The 11,605-nt window shown below is 41.0% G+C and overlaps 1 protein-coding gene across 4 annotated transcripts; it reads right to left on the minus strand.

Annotated features, from left to right (window-relative positions):
• Positions 1-1,111: 1,111 nt before the first annotated feature.
• On the minus strand, positions 1,112-11,134 carry LOC106566936 (T-box transcription factor TBX3). 4 transcript variants are annotated; one of them, XM_014135595.3, is made up of 7 exons: positions 10,055-11,134; positions 8,882-9,149; positions 8,241-8,387; positions 6,631-6,707; positions 5,829-5,986; positions 4,209-4,852; positions 1,112-3,004 (listed from the first exon to the last, which is right to left on the minus strand). In XM_014135595.3, exons 1-7 carry the CDS (start codon positions 10,444-10,446, stop codon positions 2,579-2,581), a joined length of 2,112 nt encoding a protein of 703 aa, XP_013991070.1. In that variant the 5' UTR covers positions 10,447-11,134; the 3' UTR covers positions 1,112-2,578. The 4 variants fall into 4 exon arrangements, with proteins under 4 accessions (XP_013991070.1, XP_013991057.1, XP_013991062.1 ...); XM_014135582.3 differs by having other exon boundaries at positions 8,241-8,405; XM_014135587.3 differs by having other exon boundaries at positions 8,867-9,149.
• Between the last annotated feature and the right edge of the window lie 471 nt (positions 11,135-11,605).

An 11,605-nucleotide genomic window follows, 5' to 3' on the forward strand; every position in this document is an offset into this window, starting at 1 on the left:
TGAATATGCCAATTCTCCATTCTTGTAGGCCTGTTGTGTTGTATTTGTTTTGGTTGTGCCAATTCTCTCTCCATTTCCAGAAAACCACACATCTAGCAATGGTCTGGTTAATCTCAGGTGGCAAAAACGTTGCCGTAAACTATTCTCCACTCCAATGTTCCATATCTGGTTGAATAATATCGTCACCGTACACCAAGGCAGGCTTCATCAGGTCAGAGTCCACAGTATACAAAAGGTCCGTGCTATCCGAGATCCTTGGGACGTCTCTACCCCTATTGAAGTTGAAATTGAAAATGTTTAAGGTAAGGGTTAAGGTTAGGTAAGGGTTAACGTTATGTTAAGGGTAGGGTAGGGTTGAGGTTAGGTTTAGGACTTAGACTTTGGACATCCCAATGATCCCCAATAGCATTGACCCTGTTCAAAGTAATCATCCTGCAGTACTTTGTCATGTAGTTGTGTAGTTTGTGTAGTGTTCACTAGGTGGCGTTACGTCTGGCATATCAACGTAAGAATCCTGTTCAACATTAGCCTATTGCAGACGCACTGCCGCCTTCCGTGCAATAAAATCCAGTAAGATATCGAAGGCGCCAGGTGAGCAATAGACAGAGCAATTGAGATTCTTTGTGTCATGTTTACTCCTATTCCCTAGCGCCACAGTCGTTACTTATTAACCATACAATTTACAAATAAAGATATGAAGTTAATAAACTCATGATTCTAGGCGCAATGGAGAGTGCAATCAAGTTATTTTACATTCTTTAGGGTTCAGAAGGCCCATAAAACACACGCGCACAATGACTCGCTCTGGCGCAGTCTTGCGTCCAGGAAGGAATTCCAGGTATCATAGCTGAGGTTGAGAGTTTCCCAGTGCCTTCTCTCAGGTTATCTTAATAACATTTCTCAACTCTTTGATCATTGTCTCGACGCCTCTATCCACAAATGGTAAAGTGGACAGAGTGTGGAAAGAGAAAGTCTGGCTATGCATGATAGAGAAGGATCGATACACATTTGGTTTGAGTAATTACATCACTTTGTATTTATCCACAGAGTTTACATCATAGTTTAAATAATATCATGTAGGCCTAAAGAAACGGACACATGGAAACGTATGGAGACTGCATTTCACTATTTTATTGACACTTTCAAGAACACATCGTTGGTGTTGTAAACTAGACAAAAAATCGAATACAACATAACCCAATGACAACTTTAGAAACACAAAAGGAACCTTCATATTTCAATAAGATGCAGCATTTTTACTATCAGGCTGCAAAGCATTTTTAAACAGAAAATTCGTCCATTTTGACACACCTAGACGAATGTTTTTTTCTTTTCAGAAAGCTGCTGTAGTGTGCTCTCGCTGTCATTCGTCTGAACAGTAGCACTTAACACACAGAGACAACAGGTAGGCTAGAGGTACAATGGCACATGTGTGTCCGCTAAAACAACTAGCTCTGTGGATATTTGAGGTACAGGTAAATCCGTATTCAGGGGGATATAAAATGCAGATGGAAAAACAAGGGTAATAGCCCACGAACTATCTTTACACAGGTATCGACAATAAATTAAGGACAGATCCCTAAAATCAAACTAATCCGTTGTATTTACACGCAATATCAATATCAATATGAAATAATTACATAAATATTTGTATATATCACTATTTACATTTATAATCAATATTATCTTTTCAATTGTATTTCAGATTCCCTTTGCCAGTTGAATACTTATGTTGGATTCAGGATGCGAAATCAGGACAGTCTCAACCACTCGCACATGAAGTTTATAACCTCGGTTCTGTTTTGGCATACTTCAAACAAGTGCCAGCATATGGATTTCCGCAGCATAATCCTGCGTTTATAATTTGACAAACCGAGACATTCGTTAGTAAAATCAATAACCGAAGACCAATTGATTGATTCCTTAGAAAAAAAGGGAGGGAGCCATTTTTTTTCTCTCCTCCAGATTGGTTTTAAGATCAGCCTGAAGCATTCCTTTAGCTTTATTCGTATCATTTGAACTTGGTCGTGAAAATAAATCATAACAACAAACTGACAGTCATAAAAGAGACATGTAGCGTTTTGTAGGGCATGCAAAGTGTCACCTACCCCCCTATAAGCATAATGATATGCTTCAAATAGTTATGCAGTTAATACATCAAACACAGCAGTCTTTATAAGATAAAGAGAAGTGAATTCAAATAATTATAACCAATTCAGAGTGCACATTAAATCAAACAAATTTCGTTACCTCAGTAACTCGACGTAAAACAAACGTATACATAGGACATCACACAGCAGCAACTTATCAAAGATCTGTGAGTATTATCCATGGCAACCTTTCAGTTTCAATACTTGTATGGTATTCAAATAACAGGACAAATTCTAAAGTGTTGTTTAATTTAACAAAAGAGAAATATACATATGAGATGTGTATTTAACCAAAGTGCATTTCAAAATCTAAACTGTTCACTAGGTCAGTTTTCTAAACCCGCATTCGCTAGAAGGGTGTCGTCATACTCATCCTCATCGTCCTTATATGATCATCACAACAACAACAAAAACAACAACATTAGAATCTATGGGGACACGCTTCGTGACCTGTCCTGTATGGAATCAAGTCCGCTGACCAAACGCTGAATGCTCTGCAACTCGTTAATGGAATCTTTCCCAGAGCAAGTTTTTGGGGACAGGGAGACCGAGCCGGATGACCTGCTGGTGACCTCCGAGGTGGAGTCCAGGGTGGCGGAAACGGGGCTCGTGGCCATGCCGTCCCCTTTCAGCTCTGCCGCACTGCTCGCCATGGAGGGGATGGCTGTGGTGAGCAGACTGCTGTCCGGAACGCTCATAGGGATGGAGTAAGGGCTGTACCTGAGGCGGGGGCGCACTGCGTTCAGGAAAGGGTGTCGGTGAACAGAGGAGGCTGCGGAGTTGGCTGCCGCGGCTGCTGCCATGTACGTGTAAGGGTAAGGGAACAGGCCCCCAAATGGAGACATGGCCAGGCCCTGGGGAGAGAGGAGGGGAATGATATGAATAGAACTATGCACACATTTAACAGACGCTAACTTTTAGTCACCATAATAACACAGCAAAACAGGGAAAATAGGCTACATTTAAATTGTTCACAATGTACACTTAAATAGTTTCTCAATGTACACTGTCTATGTAGGCCTATATATTAAATTGAGGTCATGTAGTGAGTGAGTGTGAATAATGAATCCAGACACGTGAGCTTCACGGGAAATGTTATGTGGCTGTGTAAGCCTACTTTCACTTTTCTCATAAAGCGATTTTCATGATTATGCTTTACTGTGTCTATGCGTACTGATTTTATACAGCGGCGGTGTTGACATAGATGGGTGTAAACACATTACCAATACATTTTCTTGAATTTAGCCTTAAATATGGAATATATAACGCTATCCACGCGTAAAAGCATGAAAACATTCCGAGAATCAAATTGACAAAACATTATTTTTTTTGTGTTATGTGATATCTAGACCCACCACTATGTGATATCGTGTTTTATGTAATTTTGCAAATAGTTCATGAATTGTGAACGCAAATAAACATTATTTATATATGATGTTGCTCATAAAATAGCAATTTAAAAGGAACTATTTCTGCAACACATGTGTTTTGAAAGTAGATGGAAACAGCAAATCTGTTATGTATTTAGGAGAAGTTGTTTTCCCTCCCCGAACCAGTGAAGCACTAAGCACATCTCATTCGCCATGTTCCTCTAAAACACAGACTTAATTAATGAGTTCACATCAACACTAGCCTAAAACTATTGTTGTAACGCTTAGGTGGTCTCTGCCTTAAATCCCAACATATGCTGTAAACAATTGAGACAAATAATATCCACACCTTCCTAAAATCCAAATAAACTTGAGTCCCTATAAAACACATTCCGTTATTATTTATGCTATAACACAACTGTCTACAATAGGCTATGCTCGCCCCTGTTGTGATTTTCAACACTATAAGGAATGAACAAGACAATTAAAACGAAATGGAAATTATACTATTTTTCTTCTACACCATGTTGACATTTCCACATAAAGTAATGGGGACAAGGACAGCTAAGATGATATAGGCTACACAGTCCAGTATATTCGTCAAAATGTAAGGAACAACTCAGGAGCACATAGCATGTGTTTTACACAGGCATTAATGTACTGCTGGTGGTAATGAAACAGGTTTTACCTGTGATGCCAAGACATGTTGCTGCAGATGAAAAGGCAGTCCATGAGCTCCCGTCAGGCTTTGCGAGGGTGACGCCATACTGGCCGTGTCCATGGAACTAACCCCTGCGGAGGACACCGCTGCCAGTAAGGGGCCCATGCCCGCGGCCATATTCGAGAACGCGCCTCCCATGTTGAATTGACTGGGGTGCAAAAGAAAGGGATGCGCGCCCCCTAAGTGATTGAAAAACTGCTGTCCCGCGAAACCCGGTGGAAATCCAAAATGATGCATGTGACTCTGGCTTAAGTGCGGACTGCTGTCAGTTTGAACAGTCAAAGGCATATAGTTCTCCTTGCTTATAGACCTGCACTCGTCCGCTTTGGGCTGGTCCCGGCTTGGACTCTTGAAGTCTTCTCCGGACCGAGTGGTGCTGGAGATCACGGTGATGTGGCTCTGTCGTGAGTCCGCTTGGCTTTTCTCAGTCCTCCGGGCGCTTTCCCGAGACCGGCCGGTAGAATCACTGCCACCAAATTGATGGCCTTTAGTCTGGCTTGCCTCATGATCCTTCCCATCCTCCGTAGTGGTTGAGATCTTACTGGAGTCCGGCCCATCCTTTAGGTTTCCATTGCTTTCATCGTCGCTGTCTTCATCACTCTCGCAGAAATCTATCAGGAATGAGTCAAAAGTTAGTGATACATGAGAAATGATGATCAAAGTTAATCAGGATTCATTTAGTTTTTAGTTTTATTCTCCTAAATTCTCATATAGCCAACTTTATTACATTTCTTCATGACTTTCGATGCCATATTAATACAAAATGAAAATAAAAATGTACAACTAGATATATAATCAGTATCGGTCAAAATTATATCTCATATAAACAAATATGCCTAGATTTTAATCCATGCTCGTTTGGAGGATCGTAATTTGCGCTGTCAATGAGATGTAATTATCTGTCGGATACTGTACGGCTAATCATGGTAAGTAGGCTAGGCCTAATGCTTTAGGCTACGTAGGCTAGTGTCCATAATGTATTGGGCTACATTGAAATCCATAGGCTAGAGATTAATTTTTATTCTTTAAATTAACCTTCAGCATATGATCATGTCCTTCAAATTGGCCTCATTTTAACCGGTGGCATGTTTTCACAATTCTAACGATTTTTCTCATTCAGATAACTGACTACCACTACATTCGTGACTACGCCTACATCTCGAAAGTTTATTTTATATAAAAATATATATCTATATCCAGTATATCATTCTGGCAGATGTATGATTCATTTTATTGCTAAATGCTTAGCACGAGAGACCCGTCATGTGAATCGGAATTACAAGAATGAGCCTACATAAAAGTTAGGCTACATAGTTTGTATGTTAATGTTGGTGCTGGACAAAATTATATAATTTGTAATGCAATTATTCAACACAATAGGCCTACTGATATCCAAAGACATTCAACTGAATTCAAAGTAAATCCAAAATGTAGCATAGGCCGACTCATTGAAAAATATTTCACCGCACACTTTTTTTTTCAAGCGTAGGTTACTGTAGGTGTCTATGCTATGTGGGTCTGTGGGATGCGGAACGTGTAGGCCTAGTTCTGAATCTTAACCCAAGCAGAGGCTGTGGGCTCCATTACCTTTCAGGTTGGGAGGCCCCACCGTAGACACTGCGGGAGACGAGGCCTGGTCGAAACATTTTAATGAGGCCTGCTCGCCGGAGGAGTCGTCGGATGTCCCGTTCTCTTTTTTCTGCTGCTCCTCATATGAGCGAATTGACTGCAGGGCCAGCTGTTTCCTACATTATACAAACAGGTTATTGGTCATCACTACCATTATTTTGTAAAAAAAAAAAAAAGATCTATAAGAAAACTGATAATTTATTCAAGGCATAGGACATGGCTTGCTATGTACAGTCTTTGCGTATAGGCAAATTCACAGGCCTACAATTCATTTTGAGTGCAGACAATCCAGATGCATTTTATAAATCAATATATGTCGTTTCGAAGAAATCAAGCTATCCAAACCCACTGTAGAACACTAATAACATGTAATAACCCACCGCCCAAACCATTTTCTTGTATACTGTTGTCAAAACGGTAAAGAAAAGCTTTAAAAAAGTTAACTATCAATAACTCCACACTATTTCTATAGTAGGAGTTTCAAAATTGTATTTTGCTCTTTAGATCTCTGCACTCAGAGAACCATAACAGTGTAAAAACAACATGACAAGCTATGTCTATTACCTCTGCCAACTCATTAATAAAACGTGAACTACACAGCATCATTTTAGGTTGAAGGGGTTGTGCAATTGCAAAGACAGTCGTACCGCTTTTTGGAATTCACCAAGATCACTGTCAGCCATTGTTTCTATAAAATCCGACATCAGAAATCGTAAAATGTTTGTTGCACAGTTAGGGAATAGTTTAAACTTCTCCTTACCTCTTCTCTCGTCTTCCATTGCCAGTGTCACGGAATCCTTTGGCAAAAGGATTATGGTCGATTTTCAATTGTGTAATCTGAAAGAAATCAAAGTTATAAATGTTCGTAGGTAGCGGCAGGTAGCCCAGTGGTTAGAGCGTTGGGCTAGAATCCCCGAGCTGACAAGGTCAAATCTGTCGTTCTGCACCCTGAACAAGGCAGTAAACCCACTAGGCCGTCATTGTAAATAAGCATTTGTTCTCAACTGACTTGCCTAATTAAATATAAAATAAATGTTCGTAGAGGTGGGCAAGTTTTCGTGGAAGTAAATTGAGTGACATTTATCCTCGATTTCTATTCTTAAAGTTTAAAAGTGAACCTTAAAATCATAGAAAGGAATAGTAGTTTAATTGTTGCTGCATCTCAGTGCAATATTTTTTTTTTAAATTGCATAATTGAGCCACCATCTGAATGGTTGGAAATTCGTTGGTAATTGATTCTCAAACTAGTGACGAGCTTAATAAAAGGTCTGATGCTATTAGAGACCATTTTTTCCCCCCTCCACACACACACACACACACACACACACCACACACACACACACACACACACACACACACACACACACACACACACACACACGTCACACACACACACACACACACACACACACACACACACACACACACACACACACACACACACACACACACACACACACACACACAGACACACACACACGCCCCCCCCCCCCCCACACACACACACCACACACACACACACACACACACACACACACACGTGCAATGCATACTGAATGTCAACCTCGCAGAGCACATTATTTCACCATACTCACTTCCTCTCGCTTTCCACCCCTCCCATCGGCACATTTTGGCAGGGTTGACAATATTCCTCAACTCATGTGGCTGCCAAACATTAACTGCATTTTTGCTTGACCCAAGTGCCCAGAGGTAACACTTAGCTAACATTTCTCTCTTATATCAAAGAGCCAACATAAGAGATGATTTTGATTAGCGGTGTATCACATGTGGAATTAAATGTTACCACCAGCGCAGCCTGTTAAAATCAAAATGCTCTTTTCTCTGAGTAACTGCACATTCTGTTCCCCTCTCTTTCTCTTTCTCACACTCTCCCTCCCCCTTGCCTCTCCCATTCTCTCAATGTCTCGCAAACACACACACACACACACACACACACACACACACACACACACACACACACACACACACACACACACACACACACACACACACACACACACACACACACACACACACACACACACACACACACACACACTGTCTGGGTCGTTGCCAAATCCTTTCCATGTGATTAAATATAATGAAGTATTATGTATTACATACATTCCTGAGAATTCTGACCCAATTGCTTTAGTAGGTTTACACGGCATGAGATGAGGTTTACATGTATCTAACACGATAGCTAGTAGGCCCAACACTCAAACAAGATGAAACAAACCTTTCAGATGTTATGATGGCAAATGGCGCAGTGCTAGCATTGGCTATAGAAACTACTTGAATAAAAATGGATGCAAAATAAATATACAACTATTTCATGAAAATAAACGAATAAAGTGTGATTCTGCCTACCTTGTCATTTTGATACGCAGTTACAGCAATGAAATCCGTTTCAGGGAAAACGTAAGTCCTGAACGTGCTATAGGGTAGTTTGAGAATGTCGTTGGCTCTCACGATGTGAAATCTGGGCTGATATTTGTGCATGGAATTCAGGATGGTCTGGAACAGGAAAGAATTCTGGATTTAAAAAAAGATAAGCACACAAGGATTTCTAACTTTTGATGAAGATCAGCCATTTTTGTAGATTACTCAATCGTAGTTCAGGCTAGCCTACTTGATGCAATGGGCTGTATTGGAAAGTTCTCCTGAATTTCTCTCACCAACAACGCATTTACCAAAAATGTTCAATACATTTATATAGGCCGAAGCAGTTGGGGAAAAAGTTGGAGAAACATGTTGCAGTGAAAATATTAAAACCTCATTCGTTATGGACACAAATCTATTGAGTTGAAATTAGGCCTGCATATTTTGGTGAAGCCTTTTCAGCCTCGGCTCCATATGACCAGAGAGGCAACGTTAACGGGCTTATTAATATTAGGCTACTAATAATAATACCTCTGATAATACTAATAACAATCATGATAACAATAATACATGCTAAAAATGTAGAGAAGCATGCAAATAAGAAAAAAACATACATTAGATGAACTTACAAATCCATGCTTGTCGGATATGTTATTCGTCAGCTTGAGTTTGTGAAAATTGACGACTTTTGACATCCACTGCTCGCCAGTAGCCGGACTGTCCGGGTGAATGTACATCCTCTTTGGCATTTCGGGATCGGCCTTCCCTGCCACCATCCAACGCGAGTTGTGAAATTTATACCTGCAGTCATCGGCTGCAACAATATCCATCAACAGAATGTACTTTGCTTTCTTGTCCAAGCCTGTGCATCTCACTTTGAACGGAGGGAACATTCGCCTGTGAAATGGAATAAGAAAATCACTTAAAAACAGTGGACTGGCCTACCTTTCACTGTGACTGAACATTGTTATCCTATGTTCATACATACATATGGGGCAGCTATCTTTACATTGCTATTATACTGGTTATGATAATGAAAATGTAACACTGCGAATACTCAAATATTACACATTTTACATTTACTTGTATGCCTATATGTATATGCGTCAGCCATACGATTTAGTGCACGAATAAATTCTTCATCTAACAGAGGCTGTGCGAGAATATAAAACACCCACAAATATCTGCCACCTAGAAATAATTAAAAAAACGCATAATATGTACACCATGCATTATGTAACTGTATTTGTACGGCGTACTACTTGTTTCTTGTGATAGTAACATTTGTTATTACACTTTTGCATAATAGGCACATAGACATACATGCTTCCGTTTCATAGCCTAGTATTGTGGGCTGACTTTAGATCTACAAACGTCGACAAATTGTTTTGTAGAGTACATTTTAGAATTGCTCACAGTTTTATTGTGTCATAAGAAGTTAAAATGTAACAGCCTTATGTGTTGTATATTTTATAGTTTGGGTTGGGTTTTATTTTATCTCGTGTTGAGATAACATGACCATGCAATGTGGCCATACAGATTCTGTCGATAGGACAAAGTTAGGCTATTCTATTCAGCTGATTTACACACGTAGCCTAAAATCACCCTAGTTTGAAATCAAAACGTTGGCCACCATTCGCGGGGGTCCAGTTCCAAGCACCCATCATTAAATCAATTCACCCGAGAGGCATGCCATCGTATTGATGAGCAGAATGATCTTCATAATAACAAGATGCATACTGATGTATTTCGACTGCAGAACACACATATGTCTTATTCGAACACATCAAAGTTGAGCTCACCTTCCGGATTTCGTGATAACCATTTCAGTGCCTCGCTTGTGGAACGTTTCCCAAAGTTCCTTCGCTTCCAGGTGAACTTTCGGGTCGTCTTCAACCTCTTCTTCAGGCTCCAGAGTCTTCAGAGGCCTCAGATGGGCTGCGGCTGCCTGGTGCCCCAGCGAGGAGAAGTGGAGGCCGGACTCGGCGGCGCCCATCAGCTGGTCCATGATAGGCTTCCCCAGGGCGCCCGGGAGAGAGAGGGAGCCGTTGTGAGGTAGCGCCAGGGCCGGGAAAAATGGAGGATGGTGACCCAACATTGCACTCATGGCAAATTCCGGACCCCGGTGAGGTAAAAACGGATGGTATGCCATACTCGTTCCTTGTATGACTGGATCTCTCATCAGGAAGCTCATCCAAGTCCAGACAGGTACCAAATATATGGATTTATTTAGTTGAATACTATAGTCAGTCTATGCAGATTTCTTGACGAGTAAAACTGTCTCAAATTGAGAAGTCTTGAGAAGTCCACTGTCACCACTGCAGAAATAAGCATCCACTTGTGTTCGGCTGGGTGGTATGAATTATCTTTACTGTCGTTGTATGAGTCCCAACAAAGTGTCTGCAATGAGAAATGAACAAATGCACTCCATTAGTCTTAAATTGTGTTGAGATAAAGATTTTCTTCCGAGATTGACGGGCGTTGAGCACTTTGCTATGCGTTGTCTTGCGAACAATTTTCGAATTAAACCAACAAGGGTGAGTAACTACGCTTTAATTGACTGCTGTCTTCTTTTCTTGCTGTTTTCTAGGCTACAATATCGGCATTCCTGTTAAAATGCATTCGCTTTCATTGGCTTCAGTCCTCCTGCAAAAGCGATGTGTTGAAATATTTCGATAGCGCGGAATAATTCCTCTGTCTTTACTTGTTCCAGACATGCACCCTCACACGCACGCACACTATTTCTTCGTCTCTCTTTCACGCACACACACATTTCAGTAAAGACGTATGCAGAGAAAGGAGTCGTTTGACGGCAGAGAGGTGGTAAGGTCCCAGCACCAAGATATTACTAGCGCTTCTGTGCCCCATAGGCTTCAAACTGTATGGATGTGTTGCGTGTTACGAGAAGCTGGGCTCTGTTGATTGGCTCTTTCACGCTTTTGGACCAATTGTGTGGCTTCGTAGGCGTGGTTTTAACAGGTCGGGTGGAGGGGACAGACTTCAGACTTATAAAAAGGTGTTTGGAAACTCAAATGCTGCTGTGAAAACCACTGCCTCAGTCAATATTGTGTGAATATGTCAACATCATTAGAACTAGTGGGATCACTCGGTCTGTGGGACCCTGCAAAGGAAAAGTAGCCCGTCTCCGTGGCTTTGTCCGTGAGATAGTACTCTCGTGTGCAGTCAGAGCGGCAGGGTTGGCCCCGTCATCAAAATATTGACTGACAAAATGTTTGTGCGAAGTCGTGGACGCTTTGTGTAGGCTATATGGAATGAATGAATATACACAATTTATCGTCACTGATTTGATCATTTGGAATTGATTTGATGAACAGAAATCGTCCGTTGTCCGT

Source organism: Salmo salar, chromosome 01, assembly GCF_965601325.2.
Source record: "Salmo salar chromosome 01, fSalSal1, whole genome shotgun sequence".
Classification (NCBI taxonomy): Eukaryota; Metazoa; Chordata; class Actinopteri; order Salmoniformes; family Salmonidae; genus Salmo; species Salmo salar.